The sequence below is a fragment of the Mustela nivalis genome (assembly GCF_964662115.1).
Source record: "Mustela nivalis genome assembly, chromosome: 4".
Classification (NCBI taxonomy): domain Eukaryota; kingdom Metazoa; phylum Chordata; class Mammalia; order Carnivora; family Mustelidae; genus Mustela; species Mustela nivalis.
The window spans coordinates 120152606-120180569 of NC_139023.1; the positions used below are offsets into that span (position 1 = coordinate 120152606).

General features: G+C 37.4%; 1 protein-coding gene across 2 annotated transcripts in view; it reads right to left on the bottom strand.

Moving 5' to 3' along the window:
* The window catches only part of ARHGAP24 (Rho GTPase activating protein 24), a 519150-nt gene that overhangs the window by 430662 nt on the left and 60524 nt on the right, over window positions 1-27964 (bottom strand). For both annotated transcript variants that reach the window (XM_082726640.1, XM_082726641.1), the window contains exon 2: window positions 4996-5195. In XM_082726640.1, coding sequence (XP_082582766.1) covers window positions 4996-5178 — 183 coding nt within the window. In that variant the 5' untranslated portion in view covers window positions 5179-5195. The remainder of the gene's footprint in view (window positions 1-4995; window positions 5196-27964) is intronic.

Genomic DNA, 27964 nt, shown 5'->3' on the forward strand with positions numbered 1-27964 from the left:
CATGTAATTATATTTGGAGATGATTAAAGTTAAATGAGGTTATAAGGGAAGGGCCAGGATCCAATAAGTCTCTCGTCCTTAGAAGAGGAGAAGAGATGCCAGAGCTCTCTTACACTCCTATACACAAGGGAATGTACTATGAGAGGACATACAGGGAAAGCAGCTATCTAAAAGCCAGGAAGAGAGGCTCCACCAAAGACCAAACTTGGTCTTGGTCTTCCAGCCTCCAGAACTATGAGAAAATAAGTTTCTGTTCTTGAAGCCACCTTTTTGTTATGGCCATCTGCGCAAACTAATACATTTTTTAAACATGGCTGCCATTATTCTTTTCTAACAAGTTAATGGAGCTTTGCAACTTGAGTAGCATAGGAGTCCTGGAAATAGCTTCCCATCACATACCAAAGAATAGTTGTCTTTGTACAACATATGCACCCCTTGTTGTTGTGGCCCCACCTATCACTCAAACCCCATTTCTTGTCATTTCTCCACTCTCACAAAATGAAGCTATCTATTGAGGTGTATTTTACAACTCTATGTCTTTCCTCTGCTCTGAATTCTTTTCTCAGTTTAACTACCTGGAGCACTCCCCCAACCTTCAGCACCCCAGGTAACATTCACCTCTTGCTTTGTGTCTCCTTCCTCAACCCCCCTTCACAGAATCCTCACTCACTGTTTCACATTAATTGTATCATTAAGAGCATCCAGTGCTTACATGATTATCTGTCCCCATCAGAATTTTGCTTACCTGTGTCCCCCAACAGATGTGTGCTTTTTAAAAACAAGGATAATATGGAGTTTGACTCTATTGAGTTGAGGGGAAGCTCTGTACAAGTTTCACTAAGATAAATTGAAACCCTTTTTCTAGGGGAGGAGAAACACACATTTCAAGGGTGCTAATACTCTCCTTTTATAAATGCCTTCCAAGAGAGAGAAAAACAAATCCAGATTATGTTTATTGAAAACTTTTAGTTGGTTAGGAATACTTAAAAGGGTGAATTTTTTCATTAGTTAAGTTCCTTCCAGTAATAATGAAATAACCCTCATCAAAATATATTCAAGCCAAGGGCATTCTTATGCTTGAAAGCACCAATATTGAAAATAAACAAGCAAGAAGGAGTTCTGATGGAAAGAAAATCTAAAGAAAAGCTAAGAATTTGTGAGCAGGCAAAAAGTGAAACTGAGGGAAGACTGGATCAAGAACAAGGAAATCTGGCTTTTAGTTCCTCACCTGCCGGTCATTAACATTATCCCATGGCCAATACACCACACACATACACACTCCTGCACGTACACCCACACACACACACACACACACACACACACACACACAATCCATCTGTAAAAGGAAGGGATTTATAACAACTAAATTCTTTCCAGTTTTAACATTTTTCAAGATGTTCAATTGCTCTTCACTGAGGTGATTCTTTAAAAGAGATTTACTTGGGGCGCCTGGGTGGCTCAGTGGGGTAAAGCCTCTGCCTTCGGCTCAGGTCATGATCCCAGGGTCCTGGGATGAAGCCCCACATGGAGCTTTCTGCTCAGTGGGGAGCCTGCTTCCTCCTCTCTCTCTCTGCCTGCCTCTCTGCCTATTTGTGATCTGTCAAATAAATAAATAAAATGTAAAAAATAAATAAATAAAAGCGATTTACTTAATGTGATTTAAACTTTGTTATCATGAATTAATTATAATTTGATATATTAAGTTATGTTGAGGTTATATGAGGTTGAGAATAGTCAACACTACTCACAGCACCTGGTAATAACTCTGCCCTTCATGGCCACAGATACTCTTCATTGATTTACTCACTATCTCATTCAAAAATATGCTTCAGAACTTACAATGTGCAAGGCATCTACCTTCACTTTAAAAAATTACTTTTTTTCTTTTCTTTCTTTCTTTTTTTTTAAATGTAGGCTCACACAACACAGGACTTGAACACACGATCCTGAGATCAAGGCCTGAGCTGAGATCAAAAGCTGGATTCTCACCTGACTGAGCTACCCAGACATCCTTACTTTTAAGTAAGGAATTGGCCATTCACAAGCAAATTGATGGTCCTTAAAAATACTAAGTGCCCTCTACTACAGAATTTGTCAGTTTTTATCTGATTCTTTGTGCATGTATTTGAACACTAGTGTAAACGATTAAAAGACATAGTGTCAAAATTCCTAGTGCTTGAACTGCTATGAAAGACGATAAACAAAAATAATAATTCAAATTTATTCACCCCCATTTGGCGGGGGCAGAGTGAAAGGGAGAGAGAGAATCTTAAGCAGATTTCATACCCAGCACAGAGCCTGTCACAGGGTTCAATCTCACAAGGCTGAGATCATGACCTGAGCATAAATCAAGAGCCTGACGCTTAACCAGGCGTGCTGCTGAGCCACGCAGGCGCCCCTCCCCTAAATTTTGACTTAATATCATTTTATTAACAAATGATATTTGGGAAGAAAAATTAAGAAGATTTTTTTGGGGAAATAGCCTATCTCTGGTTTGTATAAAAATGAGTACTTTCTCATCAATTTAAACTCTATTTTGTTAATTTTAGTTAGTACAAGTTTGAAACAATAGTAACATAATGATATCAAAATACAACTTATCTTAGAAATATTACCAATTAAAGTGATTTTTATTTTGAGGAAATTTTCATTTGAATTAACCAGAATTTTTGCATTTCCTTATTTATATTTCCAATTTGTTAGCAAAATAATTACATTGCCCTGAAGACCATCCTTAACTCTGTAGGCCTTCTGAGAAACTACGCAGAGAAATTAAAATAACAGCCAAGGTTGATAAAATCCTCTTTGAGCAGCTTAGGTCAGAGTTCCTCAAACTGGGGTTCCTATGCCTATTCTCTGACATCTGCAAATTCTCTGATTTTAGAAACATTGAGCTTGGGCCTAATCCAAGCTATCCCACAGTCATTACTAGAAGATACACTAAACTCATCAAAGAGTCAGAGCATTTATTGATCTTTCGTATCTTCACTCACTCAGCTCCTGAATCCCCTGCTCTCCTTATCCCCCATTTAGGTCCTTGGTCCTACCTGATTAATCATTCAAATGGTACCCATTGTGGCCAGACTGTATCAGAATAAGACTCCCTGGGGGGCACCTGAGTGACTCAGTGGGTTAAAGCCTCTGCCTTCAGCTCAAGTCATGATCTCAGGTTCCTGGGATCGAGCCCCGCATCAGGCTCTCTGCTTGGCAGGAAGCCTGCTTCCCCCCCTTCTCTCTCTCTGCCTACCTCTCTGCCTACTTGTGATCTCTCTCTCTGTGTCAAATAAATAAATAAAATCTTAAAAAAAAAAAAAAGAATAAAACTCCCTGGGATAAAACATTGGATCTTACTCATAATTCCATTTTATTCCATGTGTTTCTCCATATCAAAGTCCCCATATTGGATCCTCCATATTCTGTTTTCTCACATCAACCTGATCCCTTTCTGAGTTTAATAAACACGATTTTATATTCAAGATGATACCATAATGTAATTTATAGTATAAAAAAATCTATAGTATAAAAAAAGGTACAATGAGAAAAGAACCCTAGAGTGTAGGACAAAAGAAAAAAGACTACAGCTTTGCTTTTAATGCCCATACAATCTTGGTCACATTGCTTCATATCACTAAGCCACAATTTCTTCATCTGTAAAGGTTAATCTCCACATTCCCCACTGGTTTTCTACAAGGAATGCAAGAACTGGTATGGAAATGCACCAAAACTGTCATGATATTTTTACTAATTCTTCTTATGGGATATTCTTATTAATTTATTTATGAGGTCTTTGGCTAAGGATTTGGACTTACCTGGAGGCAAATCATGGCACCACTGTCTAATTTGGAGTAATGCATATTATTCTTAAACCTTGGTTTCTTCATGCATAAATGGGGATAATCCTATCTCATAAGATTATTTTAAGCAGTTCGTAATATAATGTACATAAGTTTGTAATCTAATGCCTGGCCCTGGTAAATAAATGCTTAAAAAATATTTCAAAAAAATCAAAAATATTTATAGAATGTGCATTTGTTGCTATTTTATAATTCAGCTGGACAAATGAGAATTTTGTGAAATTATGTCTGAAAATGTAAAATACTAAAGCAGAGCCCTGATCCAAATTCCTAATTAAGTTCTTGAACTTTAACACAAGGCAAATAGCCTCAAAAACATACTGTTGGGGATGTCTATATCATTTGATCTATAATGTTTCTTCTTTCATTTATATATCCTATAGCTCTAGATGAAGGGAAAACACACTGGGGATACCTCAGGGAGGCACCTCCCTCCACCAACTGATGATCCCAGCTAGGAAAGATGGTTGTAGCTACAGAAAGAGCTAGAGTTTTTTTTTTTTCTTTTTGTTTTTTCCTCTTTCTCATTGCAGCCTAGAGATTTGTGGCTGAGAAAATGTTAAGTGAATAAGCAAATACAAGACTGCTAAGGAACCACAAAGGACACAACAGCGATCCCCAGAAGAGTGTATTATGTATGCTGATTGGATATATCAATGTTGTTCCATTTAGCACCATATCTATATTTTACATGAGTTAAGGTGGAAAGAAGCCCCCCGGGAACTGATGCTGAAGGTATCTCAAAAATTACTGAAAGTTGTGTTTCTAGTTTTCCTTCAAATCTATGCTGGTAACTGACTTCTGAGAAAAGGAAAGATGTTTTGGCTACAATATATAGCTTCTAGCAGATGTCCATTAAAATTTCTCATAAAATAAGTGTGCCTGAGGGACTCAGACGTCCTGTTCCCAGCTTAGTAAAAGTCAAAATTAATATTAGACAAGTATGCTTTGCCTCTTGGCCTCAATTAGCAAATCCATCATCTTGAACCAAAGTAAACAATGAGAAAAAGTGTGAAAGATGCCAATGAACTGAAGGAGACCAGGGAAATTAGGTTGACCTCAGACTCCATCAATTTCTAGCAAACCCCTCTACCTCTTGGCTTGTTTATGACCACAGGGCTTTTTATTTTTTCTTACTTACCAAGGGCTTCGTTTCATCTTCATCTTTGAAATAATAGAGCTGGTCTCCCTTGAGCACAAACCAGCGGGTATGCCAAGTCTTGACAAAGCCTCCTTGCTTCCTCAGCCACCCACACTTCATGGCATTGTTTCGCCCTTGGCCTTGCTGGGGGCTCTCGGTGGAGTCATTGTTCTCCTCCATCATCAAGCTGGTGAACTTTCCTATTTAGCAAGTAAGAAGAAAAAAAAAAGAAAGAATAAGGTACTCTGACATATTCAATTCCCGCCTAAATCACTTCTGTCCCTTAAAGAAAGCAGGAAGAGGGGAAAACATGTATCAACATACTTGCCAAATTTCTAGAGGCAAACCAGACCTGACAACAATACTTACGGAAGGTTTGTTGTATCTTCCTTTAACAACCAGTCACCTGGGTGATAATATCCCTTTCTTCCTAAGTAGAACTAAAGAATGGGAAAATTCTAAAGGTAATGTGTTAAGAAGCAATTTTTAGAAATAAACTCACACACCAACAAAAACATAATTTTGCGATAATGGGCCTCTGTGTCTGGCATGCACTGACTGGGTCCTGCATGTGCAGGCCTGTGATTATCTGAGCAAACACTAGCCTGACACATGTTAAAGTTTAAAGGGACTATTTTTAAAACCTCAATGGAAGACATTTGTTCTACATATGTGAAAAGTTCTCAAAATGTATCTGGTCCCCATTCGCCCACAGTATCCCCATGAGAATTTCTTTGGCTGGTCAGGAATTAGTGCAGCTGAAAAAGTCTAGAAAAAAAAAAAAAAGAAGAAGAAGAAGAAGAAAGAAACAAAAACAAAAACAAAAACCTGTTTCGGCAGTTGAGTTTCCTTCAGCTTCAGGAGTGAGTGGTGCACTCCAGCTGCACAAGGAAGAACATTTCAAGGTTATGTGTGAAGGAGTGTAAGGTCACACACACTCACATAGCAAGGAAATGAGTTTATCATGGAGAGACTATTAATCGACAGGTGAGGGGTAAAACTGCCACAGGAACAACACAGGAGGTGGCTTTCCTCGAGAGCCGGGCACCCATGGTTAAAATAAAAGATATTTTCCTGTCCCAAAGGCTTCCTGAAAATGCTTGCTAATGTTTGTTTGTAAGCATGTTTTTGGGAAGTGAAAAGTTCAGTTTTTACCCCGTGTCTTTGAGGAGGATATAAGAATACAGAGTAATTCATGAAACAGAGAATATTCCTGTTTGGCATAGTCACGGACAGAGCTCTTTTTTTTTTTTTTTTTTCCGCTTGATTTCAGGAAACAAACTGTCCTTCTGTTTAGTCTTTATTTTCACCACTAAGTTTTCACTCGATTTGTATATACACAATCCTACTTATAAATTCCACGCAATTTCCACTGTCAACCTTCGGTCTTTTACGTTACTTCCTTAAAAGTACAGGGTCAGACCCTCCACAGTTGGTCTCTAATTTCTTTGAATTTTGTCCTGCCATTCCATTTGCAGGGATGAAGCAGCACTCTGGTTCTAATTCTTCTTATTTGGATCATTTCCACCATCTCAGTGGTGTTGCGTCTTCTATGAGCATGCCTCACAATCTATCTCCATCCCTGTTTTCAAGCTTCAAGTGGGTGGATTGACTACCATCCGTCCCATTCAGTATCCTCTTTTCCCTTTCTTGTACCGAAATATTCTCCTAATGAACAGGCCCTTACCTCCATAAAACATCTCAAAACTTCCTTCGCTGTACAGGGCATTCCCAGGAGAGAAGCCAGGGAGCACAGGAAACATTCTCCCCATCATGTGTGTGCACGCATGTGTGCAGACTGGTTCATGCCTGATGCTTCCAGTTTGGTATGCCCTTAGGGCAGGAATTTTCAACTTTCTTCTTTCATAGTACTTCACCGGATATAAAGAGCCAAGTAGACCTCATTCTAAATGAACAATAAATGCTTTAACGTAATTTAGATAATAACTATGCTTATTTAGAACACTCTAAATCACCTTTTTTTGGCTTCCTGGTATTTAAATTACTCAAATGTATACAACTGGCTATTTCATCATTACTTATGTATTCTTTGACCAAATATCCTAACCTATAAAACTGATTAAGACAAACATTCCAACATATGCACACACAGGTAGACATACACAAAAATCTCTAATGCATTGTACAATAAATTCCTTCTTTGGGCTCTTCTTCCCCCCCCCCTTCCCTCTCATACTCATGTTTTATATTAAATTGGAAAAATTCCCTCTAAAATGCTCCAAGGAAATGGGAAACCCACCATCAATAATATAAAAAAATACAAGTGTCTCGTTTTGCCTTTGTCTACTATTAATACCTTAGTAAAAAATGTATGCACATTAGAACATGATTCATGATTTTCCTTGCCTACATCTTCTATAAGTACAGTGAAATCAACAATAAGTATAAGTAAAGTAAAATCTATAAGCAAATTCTATAAGTAAAGTGAAATCAACCACTGAACTCTTGGCTTTAATGCCTATATTTTCATTATAAACTATTTTAATAGCACTAATTGTAACAATTCATTAAAACAGGAATAAAAACAGATTATATCATATCCCTAAGAGAAAATAATATCACAACCACTACCTGGATGAGTACAATTAAGTTTTACTAAAGTAACCATGATTTTTACAGAGGAGTTTCTTTTTTTAAGATTTTATTTGGTTATTTGAAAGAGAGCAAGAGAGAGAGCATGAAAGGGGACGGAGAGGCAGAGAGAGAGGGAGAAGCAGACTCCAGGCTTGATTCTAGGACCCCTCCCGGGATCCCAGGATCATGACCTGAACTAAAGGCACCCCCTTAACAGACTGAGCCACCCATGTGCCCCAAGAAGTTTTAGTATTTCTACTGAAATTAGATGGTTCATATTCTACTCTTCATCTTTACAACAAGAATGCTGGGTTGGAGCATTTCTAACTATAGTCCCTGAAAATTTCAGCATCTGAAATCTGCCACCTCTGTAATTCCATAAGGATAAAGACACCAGATATTATCAACACCTAGGACAGTGTCAGACATATGGTGACACTCAATCAATGTTTGATGAATTCATAAATTTTGTAATGGTGGTGCTAGATATCTTAAAGTAAACATGATCACCCTCTGAAACCAGATCCTGCCCTGAGCCTGGTCTTAGTAAGTGGTACCATGACACACCCAATTAAAGGGGAGAAAAAAGAAAGAAAAGGGGGAAATAAAAGAAACGTGATTATTTTTGATTCCCAACTCTTCTTCCTCCTGAATATCAGAAGATTATACACATCCCCAAAATATTTCAGAGCCATCCTATTGGCTCCCTCTCCAATGCTACCCTGTGACCCAAGCCAACAATGTCTTCGACTAGAGGATTCTAACAGCCCTCTGACTGGTCGGTCTCATTGCTTCCATTTTTAACCACAAACACAAACATATGCTCACATAACATCATTCTGCATAAAACAGCCAAAGTGAGCTTTTAAAAATTTAAATCAGGTGGGGCGCCTGGGTGGCTCAGTGGGTTAAGGCCTCTGCCTTTGGCTCGGGTCGTGATCTCGGGGTCCTGAGATCGAGCCCCACATTGGGCCTTCTGCTCGGTGGGGAGCCTGCTTTCCTTCCTCTCTCTCTGCCTGCCTCTCTGCCTGCTTGTGATCTCTGTCAAATTAATAAGTAAAATCTTTAAAAAAAAATTAAATCAGGTAATGATTTTCTACTTTTAAAATTTCAGGGGTGTCTGGGTGGCTCAGTGGGTTAAAGCCTCTGCCTTTGGCTCAGGTCATGATCCCAGGGTCCTGGGACCCAGCCCTGCATTGGGGGTGGGGGGGTGTCTCTGCTCAGCAGGGAGCCTGCTTCCTCCTCTATCTGCCTGCCTCTCTGCCTGCCTCTCTGCCTACTTGTGATCTCTGTCTGTTAAATAAATAAATAATAATCTTTAAAAAAAATTTTAATTGGCTCCCACTGTACTTATTTAAAAAAACCTGGGCCTTAACCATGACCTGTAAGGCTCTGAGTCATTTGGCACCTGTTTACTGATTCATCTAACCTCATGCCACCTTCTTGTCATTTCCCCCAGTCCAACAATGCACGTACACACACACACACACACAAACACACACACACACACACAGACCCTGACACACGCGACCACATCAGCTTCCTTTCAGTTCTGGGAATACCCAAGCCCCGTTATGCCTTGACTCTTGCTACTTGCTGATCTCTGCCTTGGCTACTCCTCCTCACACTCTTTACGTGCCCGACCCCTTCTCCTTTGAGTCTCAGCCTCTCAACTACCCATTCCAAGAAACACTTATGAATCACCCAGTGAATCAGTTCCCCTGTTGCTGTTCTCCATCACCGAACTCTGACCTCTGTCTTCCTGAAACTTAACTAAATTGTTATTTCTTTAGCTGTTCACTGTCAATTATCCTTCCAGGAGACCATAAACTTCACAAGGTCAAAGACTTGCTTTTCCTCCCTGCAGTATACCCTGTGCTTATTTGGTATTCAGGAAACAATTGTTGAAACAATGAATAAGCTATGTGACAGCCACAGTAGAATTCCTATAACTAATATTTTCGACTTTCTAAATTGCATTTAATGTCTTAAAGAAGATTGTGTACTTTAAAAACCTGATTATTTTTTTCTTTAACAGAGAAGACTTCAATTAGCATGAACATTGTTCTTAAACACAATTGTCAAAATCATCAAACCTAAAGGAACCTGAAAATGCCTTTCACGAAGAAATACAACATTCAAAATGTATACTTTTTAGCTGTGGCAGGAAATACATGTAATCAATTGTGATTTGGCATGAAGAAAAATACAGTTTACTCAAATTCTCGGAGAATTATTAAACTGAATTTCCACTGGGAAAGTACTTTCCCTGGGGTCAGGACATGGGAGCTGGGTAGTACAGGAGATTACAAAATAGAACTATCAACTTAAGTGTTTAGCAAATCCATGTAACAATGACAATAGAACGATAACATAAATTAACGGTTACTCTAAACTAAAACAAAAACAGAACTGAGAAGTTAACTGGTGTCTTCACATCAATCTTCAGAAAAAGCCTCAGTGATGACCAGTGATGAGGACTGTACCATGCTGGGGCTTAGAAAGTTCCCATCATTTGATGGGCTGATAGCTTTGAATTATTTTCCAGCTGTGGAAACTGGTTTGCGTACTCTTTTAGCAATCAGATGGGCTGGGAACACAACAGTATTACATGGTGCAATCAGAAATGAAATTCACCCTCCTAGCAGAATTTTCTAAAAGTCAAACAGCCACACTCAGAAGTATTTAAATATGTGACTTAATTTCAACAGAGATAAACAAACAAGCACAGAAACAAAAACGGGTATAGAATGCTGTATGCCAAAGAGTTGTAATAGGTGTGAATTTACCTGCATGACTACACACGTTAGGCAAACACAAGAGAATGACAAAGGAGGGAGGTGGGGAGAAGAAAGGAGAGACAAGAGCTTGGATAGCCCGACAATTCCACCATTCCACCGCACGGCCTCTGGGACATCCAGTGAACGCATGCTCCCAGGATAAGTGGGAGGTGTCCTCTCGCAGCCACGTTCCCTCAGGATTGGGTGGGGTGTGTCTCTTACTGTGCAAATATGACCCCGCAGTTTCAGAGCACACGTGATTTCCCCCTACACAGTCCTTCAACACAGATAGCTATTCCGGTTGTTCCACCAAAGAACAGTGATTTGTTCTATTGCTAGGGGAGAAAACAAAAATAAACCTGGCAGATTTGGTAAAATGCAGCAATTTGCGAGAGATTTCTGTGACTTTTGAGAGTAATTTTGTTCACATCAAATTGTCACCTTTGGGGTTGACATGAGAACCTGATTCCTTTACAAAATGAATGTACTTGCACTGTATACCGTATGTAACTACAGATAGTCAATATTTATCAAATTCTAACCTTTCTTTTTTTTTTTTTTTAAAGCTGTTCTGTAGCTGTTGCTAACATGATGGTTTGTCAAGCAGTAGTATACTTTCTTCGGCTGTATGTCTAAATGTTAGCGTATAGCCTTTCTATAGGTCATGGCTCACACAACAAAAGCATACACACAAAACGAAATACTATATGTGCATATATCAGTGCATGTATATGATATGTGTGTGTGTGTGTGTGTGTGTGTTTATGGTGGGTGTGGGCATTTATGCATTATAGTGTACTCTCCCTAGGGAAGAAAATCCTGAAAGGCAAAACGTTTATTATTATTTTTTCTTTCATTTTTAAAATGTTAATTCCAGGGTGCCTGGGTGGCTCAGTCTGTTAAGCATCGGCCTTTGGCTTAGGTTATGATCCCAGGGTCCTGGCATAGAGTCCCACGTCCGGCTCCTGGGAGTCTGCTTCTCCCTCTCTTCCCCACTCCTGCTCTCTTGCTATCACTCTTGCTATCTCTGTTACTCTGTTTATCTCTCAAATAAGTAAATAAAATCTTTAAAAAATAATAAAATAAAATATTAAGTTCCATGGCACTAGAAGACATGTAAGCATATTCCTACAGATCTGACATTCTTTGCCCAAGAAAAAAAATAAATAAATAAATAGAAGAGGTCTGCCATAGGATGTTCACTGACCAACCTGATCATGGGATAGGTCACGGTTAAGTCTATAAAGTTACAGGTTTATTTTTATTTTTATTATTTCCCAGAACATTTCTTCAATAACTGCAAATATTATTTTTTTTAAAGATTTTATTTATTTATTTGTCAGAGAGAGAGCGAGAGCGAGCACAGGCAGACAGAGTGGAAGGCAGAGTCAGAGGGAGAAGCAGGTTCCCCGTGAGCAAGGAACCCGATGTGGGACTCGATCCCAGGAAGCTGGGATCATGACCTGAGCCGAAGGCAGCTGCTTAACCAACTGAGCCACCCAGGCGTCCCAATAACTGCAATTATTTACTTGATTTAGAACTTGAAACTCTTTTTTTTTTTTTGAAACTCTTTTTAATATACTAAATGTTCAAGTAATTTCAGACTTGACATTTCGCTCTTTCTCAGTCTCCCTCTGTCTCTGTTGTTTTTTCTCCATGAGAAGGCACAGGCAAAGGCCATGGGAGCACACACTGAAAAAGTGGCTTCCCACAAGCCAAGAAAAGAACCTTTCCAGAATCCAACCATCCTGGCACTTTGCTCTTGGACCTCCAGCCTCCAGAACTGTTAGAAAATAAATTTCTGTTGCTTAAGCCACCCAGTCTATGACAGTTTGTTATGACAACTAGAGCAGATTAAGACAATGTGTATTTACAAAAATATATATATATAAGGAGACTTTAAAAAATTCACTCTTCATATCTTGTGGTAAGGTTAGCTGCTAACAAAAGAAAACAAGTGACTGAAAAATAGTTCAGTCTCTGCCCTTCAATCTCCAGCACACCACCTCTTCCTTTGAAGAATGAATCAAACTGTGGTATCTACAAGGGAATCAGTGTTCTAAGTCCAAAAATGCAGAGGATCTAGTGTAGACCATTTTAGCTCTGAGATAAATTCCAGGAGCCTAAATCTGTTTTTAGAAAGTATACCTTGAAAGGGGCTTTGGGTTCTCACAAAGGGCTGTTCTCACTGCCTGGACTTCACAGGGAATCTTTATTCATCCTCCAGCTCTTCTACGAAGATTTCCCTGTCATCCCCAGTCTGGACATTTCCCTTCCATGAGTTCCCACATCACTGACAATAAGCTTTATTCCAGGTGGGCCACATGCTTACTACTCTTCAGTCTTTGACACCATAACACATTATGGAAATGGGCTCCCTGTAAGCCCCAGACTAATTGCTTATACTGAATATTCAAAGGTTTGTTGCATGAACATAAATAAATGAAGGAATATGTGACTGAACAAAAAAATCAGTCTTTGGGGGCTACTAGAATTGGCCCCAGAGGCCTCAAGGCTCCCCAGAGTACAGCGCAAAATTCCGAAAACATTTCATTTTACTAAACACCAGTGCAAAGACCTCAATCCAAAGTCTCCCACCTAATACTAACTCTTTAAGCTTTTAGTAGTTTAAGGCTAAAACGAACTTCAGAATCTACTGAGCAAAGAAAATTTCCATTTGTCTCTCTGGATGTTATTCTTAATCATAATTTGAATTAAAAATAAAGAAACATTTCTTCTTAAGAGTTTATGTGTGAAGAAAACAAAGGAATTGAATAAAGTGCAATGGTTATGAATATGAAGTTTAAAACAGTCACCAAAAGAGCCCACCTGGGGAAACTGTAATGGTAATAATTTTATAAATGTATAGTTCTTTTCCTAAGGAAACACTAAATATCCTATTCCTTGATTCATTTGAAATTAAATTGTCCAAAACATCAGAGACTAGACAATACTAGAAAAATTATGTAGATGTGGTACTGGAATAGGAATATCAATCTACATTTTATATTTTAAGCTTCAATATTTCCATCATCATTTGGTGAGAAATCAAAATGATTTAGTAAGATGAACCATTTTTAAAAAGCCCCCCAAAGTATTTATTTTGTTTTTGTTTTATGTTAAATGCTTCACACTCTATAGAAGAATCCACTCTCTCTTAAGGGGGTCTAAAATTAGATAGAGAGAAAAGCATTTTACCACATACTTAGATGTGTCTCTCACCACCACATCACTATTTGAAGGATAAGTAACAACAACAACAACAAAAAATCATTGGAATTCCCAATGCTGATAACCTGAGAAGAAACAAAAAACAAATCAAAACAAATACTTTACCTTCAAAGATATTAAGGGAGAAATGACAGATATATGGCAACCATCCAGATATTCTTCAACCTCACTCACTGCAGACATTGTTAATTAATCACAGTTCTCTTTCCTGTGGAACCTAAGATCACCCCCAGATGTTTCAAAACAACACTGTAGATAGTCACAATCCATCAATCATATATGAAAACAAGAGGGAGGCTCTTTGTTTCTTCAATTCTATAAACAAACCAAGAACTGAAGGTGTCCTTCTAATATAAAAGAGAAATTCAGCTGCTCTACAAAAGAGAATGACATTTGAAATGGGGAAAGAGGAGAAAGTAAACTTCTTCACTGTTCTTTTTTTTTTTTAATTGAGATACAACTGACATAATGTTATATTCGTTTTAGGCATATAACGTATTGATTCAGTATTTATATACATTGCAAAATGATCACCACAGTAAGTCCAGTTAACATCCATCACCACATACAGTTACAAAATGTAACTCCTAATGAGAAATACCAGAATCCACTCTACTAGCTGTTTTCAAATATGCAATGTTGTATTATTAACTATAGTCACTATGCTGTGGATTACTGAAAAATACAGAACATGTCATGAACTTGTATGTCTATCTTTACACAAGGACCATGCTATCTTCTCTGTATTGCTTCAATTTTAGTGTATGTACTGCTGAAGCAAACTCTGAAGTCAATTTTTCTTAATGGTTGGAAATAATAGCTCACTGAGAGCTTTAAGACAGCAACTACCATTGTATCACATGGCCACAAAGAAGAAAGAAAACGAATCTTAAGCAGGGAAAAGGTTGGATGTTCCTATTTTATAGTAATCCAATTTATGACTAGATCCCTAAAAACAGATCAGAAAAAAAAAGGATCAGAAACCTGACTTTATAAACATCTCAATTTTTAAGCTTTTGTATGTTCCTTCTCCCCCTCACTCATTGCTCATTAGTAAAACCTTTTTTGAAAAGCTGTCTCAAGGAACAATGAAGTTGTCCACACTTAAATCTGAAAAATAATGGGATTATAATACCTAAATGATGGGGGAGCAATAGCAGCAATGAAGAATGGCTTTTGTACATAGTGGAAAGAGTGGGGAGAGCCAAGATAAAGCAAGTGGAATGCTGAGCAAGACAGCATTGGGGGGGAAATGAGAGGGCAGAGGGTTTTGGGGGGGGACATAATACCTTCTCAGCTGGGTCCTCCCCACAGTAGGGAAATGACCTCGGGGTTTACCATTTATAGAGTTCCTCCATCCCTTTCCTCTGACGATCACCTTTTTAAGCTTACATAAAAGCTTGTATAAAATACTACTTTTAATGTCAGATTCCTTTAGTGAGTCTAACCTAGGAAAATCAGGTATGTTGTCAATTACATTATCATTTCAGGGCTCTCTAAGGGGCCAGCTTTTTATTCAACCACACTTCAAAGAAAATACTTTACGAGTAGGTAACTTTGGCCGGGTATAATCATTTGTCTACGATGAAGTTTCAGGTTTTCTTCAAATGCAAGCTTTGAGGTACTTAATGATTTCCAATAAGGACCACTTCTTCTTTGTCAATTAATCCTGCATGGTGAACATCAGCAGCCCTGCTTTATAAGCTCTGGAAAACAACTAGATACTCTGAGTATATAAATCTTGTCCTAATCACTGAGCCACAGTTGCTCTCCCAATGGTTTGTTACATTGAGGTACTCACAATGCAATTTTTTCATTAGAATTTGAAGAAAGTGGAGGGATGTCACAGAAAAAAAAAAAAATCTAACTGCTATTCTACTTTATTCAGCATCATTCACATTATGATGGACTTTGATGTGTTCAACTTTGATCTTGGATGAGGTATCATTATGCTCATATAATTTGAACACATTTTAGTTCTTTAAAATATCGAATTAATTTACACTCTAGTTTTAGATAAGCTGAATTGAAACCTAGTTTTATCGCCCCCTGAATATATTTAATTAGCAGTTCAGTGAAAGATAACTAAATCCTAAACATTAAAAAAAAAAATTAAATAGGAAGCTTGGCAGGACATATGTTATTTGGAACTCCCTGAAGCTTATCTTTGTGGAACTGTCCTTCCCTCATGCCATGTTGTGTCAGATCATAGCAGCAAACCACTGCCACAGGATAGGCATGGATGTGATTATGTAGAGTTCCTAAGCACCACCCCCTCCCCAAACAGTGACCAGCCCAAGGAGTGGGCATGTGATGGAAGAAGTGCCAAGTGGAGTCCTTCCTCAGGTCACTTACAGAGACACTGGAAGGATCAGGAAATTACCTTCTGTGTATTCCAAGTTGAGGCAACTAATATACATGTTGAACAAAATAGAAAGCCAGATTTCTCACTGTTGGAAGAGAAAGTTAACAAATATGGGAAGAAAAGAATGTGTCCTGTGGTTTGGGATCAGAATTAGAGGAATCAGTGTGGAGTCACAGTTCTTATTTTTTAATAATAGTTGTGTATATTTAAGGCATACAGTATGATGATTTGTGTACATACACATATAAATGAGAACTACAGATAAGCTAATTCACATATCATCTCAACAGTTACCATTTGCTTGTATGTGACAAAAGCATCTAAATCCACTCTCAGCAAATTTCTAGTATCTAATAAAGTATTATGAATTACAGTCAACATGCCATATATTAGAACTCCAGACTTATTCATCCTATATAACTGCAACTCTATACCCTTTGACCAACTTCTCATGGTTTTAAATAGATAGATGCAAAGGTACAGAAACAGACAGAGACATATATTTACTGCTGTCTGTGGAGAGAGCCTAGAAGTAATAATATACCAGTAACAAGGAATGAGTGGATCTTAACTTCTAAATGCCATTTACCTTGAAATGGAATCATGGCTACTTAGATAAAAAGCTGATTCCAGGGATTAGTTAAAAAAAGAACAAGATGATCCTAAGATAACATGTGTCAGAAAGTAAGGAAATACTCAGGTATAATGGGAAAATTGCCAAAGGACACAGAAGCTCATTTAAAAATGTTTTCACTGGTCAAATATAGGACTGAAAAATAATAACAGATAATACCTGTAGAATAAAACAAGAATACACGGGGATAACTGTGTGGCTCAGTCAGTTAAGTGTCTGCCTTCAGCTCAAGTCATGATCCCAGGGTCCTGGGATTGAGCCCCAGGTCTGGCTCCCTGCTCAGCAGGGAATCTGATTCTTCCACCCTTCTCCCCCTGTCCTTCCTCCTTGCTTGTGCTTTCCCTCTCTCTTTCTTTTAAATAAATAAATAAAACCTTAAAAAAAAATAAAACACATGAGTTCTATTGATATAATAGATGGATAGCTGGATAAGTAAGCCAAAGATGTGAGAAATCTCTTTTTTCCAATACAATGTCAATAAATATGAAAGTAATAATAAAGTTGTAAATTATCAATGGAAACAAAAAATTAGTGGGAAAAGGTTTGTTGGGGAAATATATTTATATAATCTCAAAGTATCTCCCACAAATGAGTCATTATTTAGAAAAGGTAAAACAGTAACTTTCCCACCAAGAACCCCGGAAGATCCAATGTGATCAAAGTTTACAGCATCAGTGTTGGAATAAGCTGACATCTTGTACCTCCTGATGTGATGCTCAAGGAAGGACACATTTTCCATCATTTCTGGTACGTTCCCACCCAAGATGTGTAATCTGAACCTAATCCTGAGGAAACACCACAGAAGCCCAAACTGAAGGACATTCTACAAAATAACTAGTCTTCATTCTTCAAAAATCTCAAGGTACAAAAGAAGACAGAAAAAGGTAAGAGCTTCTTACATTCTCTGGAACAGATCACATACTGGGTATTTTTTCTGGCTCAGGATCCACAAGCCAGGGTCAATCTTTGTGTTTGTCAGTCATGTCTCTTCAATGTACTTTCATTTGGAACAATCTCTTACCTTTTTTTTTTTTTTTAATTTTAAATTTAAAATCAAGTTAGTTAACATACAGGGTAATATTGGTTTCAGGAGTAGAATGTAGTGATTCATCACTTATACACAACATCCAGTGCTCATCCCAAAAGAGCCCTCCTTAATGCCCATCACCCATTTAGTGCATCCGTCCACACTTCTCCCCTAAAGCAACCCTGTTTGTTTTCTATAATTAACAGTCTCTCATAAGTTGCCTACTTACTTTTATTATTTTATTTTTCCTTACCCTATGTTCAATTGCTTTGTTTCTTAAATTCCACATATAAGGGAAATCAGATGGTATTTGTCTTATTCTGACTGACTTACTTCACTTAGCCTAATAACTCTAATTCCATCCACGTCCCTGTAAATGGCAAGATTTCATTCTTTTTGATGGCTGAATAATATTTAATTATATATATACACACACACACAAACACAGTACCCATATACATGTAAATTTAAATATACACTGGATTAGATTATTGTATCAACATTAAATTTTCTCATTTCAAGTAGTAGTAATTGCAGTTATGACATAATTGCAGCTACCCTTAAGAAATGCACACTCAAGCATTTATAAATGGATAAGATGTCTCCAATTTATTTTCCAAATATTCAAAAACAAAATCATAAATAAACAGATATATAGATGGAACGATAAAGCAAATGGAACAGAATGCCAGCAGTTGATCAGTCTGGGTAAAAGGTGTTTAGGAGTTCCTAGCACTATTCTTATAACTTTTCCATAAGTGGAAAAGTATTTCAAAATTTAAAAATATACAGCATATATAGCTTAATATAAGAACACACAAAGGAGGGACGCCTGGGTGGCTCAGTTGGTTGGACGACTGCCTTCGGCTCAGGTCATGATCCTGGATTCCTCGGATGGAGTCCCGCATCGGGCTCCCAGCTCCATGGGGAGTCTGCTTCTCTCTCTGACCTTCTCCTCGCTCATGCTCTCTCTCACTGTCTCTCTCTCAAATAAATAAATAAAATATTAAAAAAAAAAAAAAAGAACACACAAAGGAGAGGCAAACACTTCTTCCTTGGATTACCACCAGCAGGTTTCAAGTATGCTATTGTCCAAGGGTACTGCACTAGAAGTTAGTAAACATGGCTTCAGAATTAGTTACCTGAACTTGAAAAAGTCATTTGATTCTCTCAGCCTCTGTCCTCTGATCCTCGAGAACAAAAGGCTGAATGAACTATTTGATATCTAAAATCTCTGTTAATTATAAAATATCGTGATTCTTCAAAATGGTCTCTTAATAACGTTGTACTTCCAGAAATGACATGATTAGTAGGACAAATTTTCTAGTTCAGTTACAGTGAATAGTTTTAAAGATAAAAGGGCAAAAAGTAGCATAGAAGGTTTGTCTATTTCTGGCTCGTTATGGAATTGCTGTGCTGGTTTAGCATCTAATTGTTTTATGTGAAAATGCCACACCTTAATTTAGAAGACTATAAAAAATATTAACTACCACTGAAAATCTGTATATGACACTCTCTCCACTTTAATTTTGCCAAGGTTTTTTTTATTTTTTTATTTTTTTAATTTATTTTTTATTTTCAGCATAACAGTATTCATTATTTTTGCACCACACCCAGTGCTCCATGCAATCTGTGCCCTCTATAATACCCACCACCTGGCACCCCAACCTCCCACCCCCCACCCCTTCAAAACCCTCAGATTGTTTTTCAGAGTCCATAGTCTCTCATGGTTCACCTCCCCTTCCAATTTCCCCCAACTCCCTTCTCCTCTCTAACTCCCCATGTCCTCCATGCTATTTGTTATGCCCCACAAATAAGTGAAACCATATGATAACTGACTCTCTCTGCTTGACTTATTTCACTCAGCATAATCTCTTCCAGTCCTGTCCATGTTGCTAAAAAAGTTGGGTATTCGTCCTTTCTGATGGAGGCAAGGTTTTTTTAATTAGAGAGAAAGAGAGCACGAGAGCAGGGAGGGAGGGACACAAGGGGAGGGAGAGGGACAAGCAGACTCCCCACTAAGCACAGAGGCAGCATGGGGCTTGATCTCAGGACTCTGAAACCATGGCCTGAGCTGAAATCAAGAGCTGGCCACTTAACCAACGGAGCCACCCAGGAGCCCCTACTTTCTCTTTACTTTCAGATAGAAATATGATTTTTACTTGCTTAATAAATAATATATAGGGTTCACATATGCTCAGCTCACTATTCTAAGTCATATATATATACACAAATACATATGTTCATATGTGTGTATGATTTAATTTTCACAACTCTGTGAAGTAAGTACAATTATTACTTTCACTTCACAGATGGGGGAACTAGGGGACTGGAAATACCTACGGTGCTACTGATGATAAGTGGCTGTTTAGAAACAGCCATACATTTGAGCCTAGGCAGTGTGGCTGCAGAGGCTGTGTTCTTAAACATCACTCTAAACTGCTTCTCAAATGTTACATAATAAGCTCTAGCAGAGGCCCATAAATTCAAAAATTCCATGAGAAAAAGTGCCAAAATCAGGTTTTTATGCCAATTATATGCCAAAATCAAGTACCTGGAGACACATATATATATCCATGTGTCTACATATCTAAATCTATAGATCTAGATATGCCTATATAGATAGGTGTATATATACATATGTATGTGTGTGTATATATATATACATATACACACACACGTGTATATGTGTGTGTATGTATATCTATATCTATCTATATATATCTCCATCCATATAGACATATATGGCATATATGGAATATATATATAGCAGTATATGGTGTGTGTGTGTGTGTGTATAGTGTTCATATGTATCTATGACTACTAAAGACACACACATATATACATATATATGTCTTAGAAAATAAGACTATATATAATAACACTGACATATATATGTATTACTAAAATATTCTTATCTTGGTATTTATGCACATATATTTCGAGTTTTTACTTGAAATTCTTTGCAGACCCTTCCACATGGAACTTGTGCCACATCGACCTGCTGCTCTTTCCCCTTCGGCAGCATGGAAGCAGTCAAGTGGAAGAACTCAGAAGCTGCCACATGTGTTCTCTGCAGAGGCCAGCAAATAAAGCCCAGCCATGCTACAGCACACTGGATATTCTCAACCCAGGGGAAAAAGAATAAGGCTCTGTGTGCTTAGTCCTTTACGAAGAGAAAATTAGCAATGAAAGTGACCAATTCCTTTTTGTCTTTAAAAAAGAAACCATAGAGCTCAGTGTCATTTCAGTCAGAAAAGGACAAAGTTATTAACTCCTAAGAATTTTATTACAGCATGACTAACACATATTCTCTCACTCCAGGTGCCAACATCTGTAGGCACGGGCTTAGCTCAATTGGGCCTCACCAGACACTGGAAAATTTACCTTTCATGGGGAAAAAATGGGGGGGTCCTGGAGAAAAAATAAAGGTGAACAATGTTAAGCAAGCATGCTTTTTTTTTTTTTTTATTTGACAGAAAGAAATCACAAGTAGATGGAGAGGCAGGCAGAGAGAGAGAGAGGGAAGCAGGCTCCCTGCTGAGCAGAGAGCCCGATGCGGGACTCGATCCCAGGACCCCGAGATCATGACCTGAGCCGAAGGCAGCGGCTTAACCCACTGAGCCACCCAGGTGCCCGCAAGCATGCTTTTAAGTGGAGGGATGCCTAGGTGGCTCAGTCCTTAAGCATCTGCTTTCTGCTCCTGCCACGATCCCAGGGTCCTAGGATCTGAGCCTACCTAGGGCTCCCTGCTCAGCGGGGAGTTCTCACTCTCCCACTCCCCTTGCTTGTGTTCCCTCTCTAGCTGTCTCTCTCTCTCTCTCTCTCTGTCAAATAAATAAATAAAAACTTTTTTTTACAAATGGCAATAGAATTATCTGAGGGAAAGACAAGACAGGGAGTTACGGCAACAGTAAGAAATGGAACCTATCATAGTTGGACATTTCTAACATTATCTTGCAAATAATAATCATCATCAATATTTATACATAGGCCATTTCATAAGTCCCATATATTCCATGCAATTTCATATAATCTTGACAAACAGAACTTTTAAGAAGTATGACTGATGTCCCTGCTATATATATAGGATCCAGGAGGCTAAGGTAACTTGCTCAAGCCATACACTAACAAGTGTCTGAGCAGTTATTATTTTACTCTGGACTGTGAAGAGTTTTTCCCCCCACTAAATGACATTGATGCCTATTATACCATCACCTTATACAGACCAACACATTTATTACTAGAATTCCTAAAAAATGAAGGAACAAAAAAAGTAGTACTGGAACAAAGTGTAGGTAATTAAATATTTATTATATCATAGCTTAAAATTGTTATAAAAACTCATAAGACAACATTAACAGACCCTTGAGGAAATGCTCTAATAGTATTTCTTCTCATAGAGTCGCTTTAAGATTTCAAGAATTTAAACATAAAATGAAAATATCGCATAAAGGGTCACATAAAAATTCAAGTCTTAGCACAACCTAAATTACAATCTCAGAGTAAAAAGAAACATGAAACAAATGTAAGGATGGTAGAAAATTCTGCTTTCCAACATGGTTATGAAATGTAACATTCAAATTAATCAAATATGAAGTCCCATTATGTGTCTTTTTTTAAATTGCTGTCTTTTATAACATGAATAGATGGCCAATTTCCAAGTAATTAGGAAAAACAATCATACTTGTCAACAAAACTATTGTAAACACAAGTCAGGCTTGCTTTGAGACCCAGAAGTCATTCTCATGATGCTTAAGGTCATTTATCAGGATTTTTTTCATTAACAGAACACAAAATAATCCAGATTCAGTCACTATTTCTTTCGCTTTTCCAGCTATCTCAACAGTTATGGCATCATTCTTCCTTCTTCCCTACAGAAACATTTATTCCTGTCCTCCCCCATTCCCTATCTCCTACCTGGCTCTGCTCTGCTCACCACCAGGCCTTTCCCTCACATCTAGACGATGACTTCATTCTACTCCCCAATTACATGTTTCTACGGGCTCTTCTCCAGTGTCACTGTCATACTGATTGTTCCAAACATGTATTTTATATGGTCCAGAACCTTCAAGAACTGCATCCTATTAAAACTTAGCTCATTTTCAAGGTATCATAATCTAACTCATTTTACTTTCCCAATTTATTGTTTATTACTCCCCCAACAAATGCCTTGGGAAGCAGTCGTCCAAGCCTGTGTACTAAATTTAACCCAAGCACACAACGCTTATTCTTACCTCTTTTGGACCTTACTACAACTAAAATCATCATCATCATTATCAACAACAGTGAACACATGTATTACTTAGTATGTACCAGGCAATGTCATAAATGCTTTATACGTTTTAACTCACATAATCCTCACAATATCCTTGTGAAGTAGATGCTGTTGTCATCATCCTCATTTTACGGAAGGTCCAAAATAGTCAAGTAACTCAAGCAAGGTTATACAGTGAGTAAATAGTAGAGCCAGAATTCAAGCCAGGCAGTTTGGTTTCAGATTCTAACTCAACCACTGTCTATATGCCTCTTCATTACCCATTAGTTCAATGTACTCATTGTCAGTAACATAATTAGATATTAATTATTTCACATGTTACTTGTATTTCTTTCATAAATTATGAAATTATACTGTTTTATTTCTTTTAGAGGCCCCTGAATACTAGAAATACAGTTAGCCTGACACAAATATTTCCAAGGGAGAGCATTTTATTCAAAGTATAAATATTATGAAAACCAAAAATTCAAAAATTATAGTTAGTCAAAGGTACAAAATCAAGCTTGCTCTCGCCAACAAAGTTTTCTGAATCAGGACTCACCTGCACCAAAAGCAGTGAGAGGATGAAGACTGGGGTATGGGCTGGGCAGTAGCTGTTTGAGGATTTCTGTATCCAGGGGGCCTACAGAACAGCTTTCTGCTTATGGGGGGGAATGATCAGAGAGTCAGAGTCTTTGAAGCTCTAGTTGCCAAACCAGTACACTTATCCATATGGTAGACTGTAAATCCATAAAAGTAGCAGCATTTCCCTAAACATGATCTTACTATCGACAAAAGACTGGGATAACCCATATTAGTTAAATTATTATTTATTTTTTAAGTATGGGAGGACGGCACACAGCACCTCACCAACCCATCAAAACATTATGGTGCCACTAGGGACCGATCATGTTAATGACCTGAAGGAAGAGTTGAGTTTTGGGGATGCTTAAAATTAGAAAAGTCACTTCTCTAACTTTCAAATGAAGCATAAAAATTTTTAAAAGAAAAACCTCTTATTCATGGAAGTACATATATAAAAGTCCAAGACCAGCCACTTGAATAGAACTCTGGTTTCTTTTTAAGAGGGCGTGAAGCCAAGCCTTCTATACTCTTCCATACCCTAGAGAAGAGATTCATTCTTTGAGGTCCACCTCAGATGTCAACTCATCTAGGAAGTTTCCTTATGCTTAATTAATCACTCCTTCTTCTGTACTATAATAGTATTTTATAAATATCTCTATTGGGTTACATACAATAACTACTACTTAAAAAAATGTGCTGATCTTGACTTCTAGACTGTTACCAACCCAAATGTACGTCAACAAGTGAACATAAACCAGTCTGATACAATCATGCCATTAGTACAACTCAGCAATAAAAGGAACTGATTATTAATTTGTGAAACAGCATGGATAGTGTTCAAAAACATTATGCTAAGCTAGAGAAATCAGACACAAAAGAATACATACTGTTGTCAAGAATTGTAAGATTTGAGATTGAATGCAGTGCATAAACTTGTAAGTTTCAGGTTTGCTGGCACAAGACAGAATACTCTGGGTCAAAGACAAAGGACTTTATTACTCACAGCAATAGGATTAGCCACATTATCACACTTGCACAGTGAGTTGTGTTGTAGGAGAAGAAGGTGGGAGTTATGGGAATCTGAATCTATTACAGTGGGCAGGAAGCCTACCTGATCCGTGCCCTACAAAAGCACATTATCTTTAACACACTGGACAACAACAAACCTGCCCTTTTTTCAGGAGGAAGACATTACCTCTAGCTTCCAAGATTATACACTATACCAATATCTTAAGAAAAATAGTCCTGAACAAAAGCAGTCACTACCTCTGCTCACAGACATGGGGAACTGTGAAAGAGTCACAGAGCATTGTCTCCTAATAACAGTATGTTTTCACTCATAAAACATTTCTGGAAAGGCAACCTAAGTCTATGTGGGGAAAAAAATCAGAACAGTCATTGTTTGGAGCCAGAGGTGACTACGACTATATAGGATCACAAGGGATATTTTTAGGGTAAGGGGGTGTTATATATTTTATATAGGGTGATGGTTGCTTGGATATATACTGTATATATATACAATATATATATTACATATGTAATATATATATTGTATATATGTCAAATTCATCAAACTGTACACATAAAATTTTAAGTAAAGAATATATAAATTATGTATGTACCATTTGGGTATGTAAATTAGACCAAAATAAAACTGATATAAAAAAGATCTTGATCATAACTTCTAGACTGCTATCATCTACAAGGAAAGGACTGCGTCTTATTTATCTATTTTACTGATTACCTAGAAGAAATTAGCTGAGTATTCTTAGTAGGTGTTCATAAAATTTGTTTGCATTGAATTATTAATATGGTATAAAATGGGCCTCTAAGGTATATATAAACCTAATGATAATCTTATATCAAAAACCACTAATAAATATACAAAGAATAAAGAGAAAGAAACTCAAATATATCACTAAATAAAATCATCAAAAAAAGAAAGGGAGAAAGACAAGAAAGGATCAGAGAAAATCTTCAGAAACAACCACAAAAGAAGTAATAAAATGGCAATAAATACACATTCACCAAGAATTACTTCAAATGTAAATTGTGTAAATGCTCTAATTAAAAGACATAGGGTGGTAGATGGATTAAAAAAACAAGACCCATCAATATACTACCTACAAAAAACCCATTTAGACCAAAGACACATGTAGATTGAAAGTGAGAGGCTGGAAGAACATCTATCGTGCAAATGCATATCAAAAGAAAGCCAGAGTAGCAATACTTGTACTGGACAAGATAAATTTTAAAACAAAGACTGTAACAAGAGGCAAAGGACACTATATAATAATAAAGGGACAATTCAACAAGAAGATATAACAATTGTAAATATCTGTACACCCAACATATGAGGACCCAAATGTATGAAACAGTTAAGGAACTAATTATTAATAAAGGAAAATTTAATAAAGGAACTAATTATTAATAATACAATAATAGTAGAGGACTTCAGCACACACATACACACATCCAACTTACAGCAATGGATAGGTCATCTAAACAGAACAACAACAAGTAAATGATGGCTTTGAATGACACACTGGGTCAGATGGACTTCACAGATATATTCAGAACATTCCATCCTAAAACAGCAGAATACTCATTCTTTTCAAGTGCACATGGAACATTCTCCAGAATAGATCTCACAGCAGCCCACAAAATAAACCTCAACAAATTCAAGAAGATCAAAATCATAACATGCACATTTTCTGACCACAGCACTATAAAACTAGAAGTCAACCACAAGAACAAACATGGAAAGACCACAAATACATGGAGGTTAAAAAGTATGCTGCTAAACAATGGATGGCTCAGCCAGAAAACCAAAGAAGAAATTAAAAAGGACATGGAAACAAATGAAAATAAGAACACACCAGTCCAAAACCTCTCATATGCAGCAAAAAACAGTTCTAAGAGGAAAATTGACAGCAATACAGGTCTATCTCAAAAAGCAAGAAAAATATCAAATAAACTACTTAACCTTGAACCTAAAGGAACTAGAAAAAGAACAACAAATGAAACCTAAAACCACAAGAATGAATGAATTAATAAAGACTAGAGCAGAAATAAATGATGTAGAATCTAAAGAAAAAAAATAGATCAATGAAACCAGCAGCTGGTTCTTTGAAGAAAAAAACGTCAATAAAATTGATAACCGCCTAGCCATGTTAATCAAGAAAAAAGAAGGAACTCAAATAAATAAAATCACAAACGAGAGAGGAGAAATAGCAACAAAACCCACAGAAATACAAACAATCATAAGAGAATGTTATGAAAAAGCTACACACCCAAAAATTTCACAACCTGGAAGAAATGGAGAAATTCCTAGAAACATATAAACTACCAAAACTGAAACAGGACAAAATAGAAAACTTGGACAGACTGGTAAGCAGCAAAGATACTGAATCAGTAATCAAAACACTCCCAACAAATAAAAGTGCAGGGCCAGGCGACTTCACAGATGGATTCTACCAAACATTTAAAAAAAAGAATGGATATGTATTCTTCTCAAAATATTCCAAAAAATGGAAAAGGAAGGAAAATTTCCAAATTCATTTTATGAAGCCAGGATTACTTTAATTCCAAAACCAGACAAGGACTCCACTAAAAAAGAGAACTACAGGCCAATATCCCTGATGACCACGTATGTAAAAATTCTCAATCAAATACTAGCAAGCCAAGCCCAACAATACATTTTAAAAAATCATTCACATTCAAAATCATTCAAATCCCATGATCAAGTGGGATTTATTCCTGGGTTACAAGTGTGGTTTAATATTTGCAAACCAATGTGATATACCACAATAGTAAGAGACAGCATAAGAACCATAGGATCACTTCAACAGATAAAAAGTCCTCAACAAAGTAGGGCTAGAGAGAACATACCTCAACATAATAAAGGCCACATACAAAAAACTCACAACTACTTATCACCTCAATGGGGGAAAACTGAGAGCTTTTCTTTACTGTCAGGAACAAGACAGAGACGTCTACTTTCAACACTGTTAATTTAATATAGTACTGGAAGTCCTATCCTTGGCAATCAGACAACACAAAGAAATAAAGGGCATCTGAATTGGCAAAAAAGAAACAAAATTATCACTAATTTCAGATGACATAATACTATACATAGAAAACCCAAAAAACTCCACCAAAAAACCACTAGAACTGATACACAAATTAATCAGATAAAAAATCAACATACAGAAATCTATTGCATTTCTACACACCAATAATGAACCATCAGAAAAGAGAAACTAGGGGCACCTGGGTGGCTCAGTGGGTTAAAGCCTCTGCCTTTGGCTCGGGTCATGATCCCAGGGTCCTGGGATCGAGCCCCACATCAGGCTTCTCTGCTCAGTGGGGAGCCTGCTTCCTCCTCCCTCTCTCTCTCTCTCTCTCTCTCTCTGCTTGCCTCTCTGCCTACTTGTGATCTCTGTCAAATAAATAAATAAAATCTTAAAAAAAAAAAAGAAAGAAAAGAGAAACT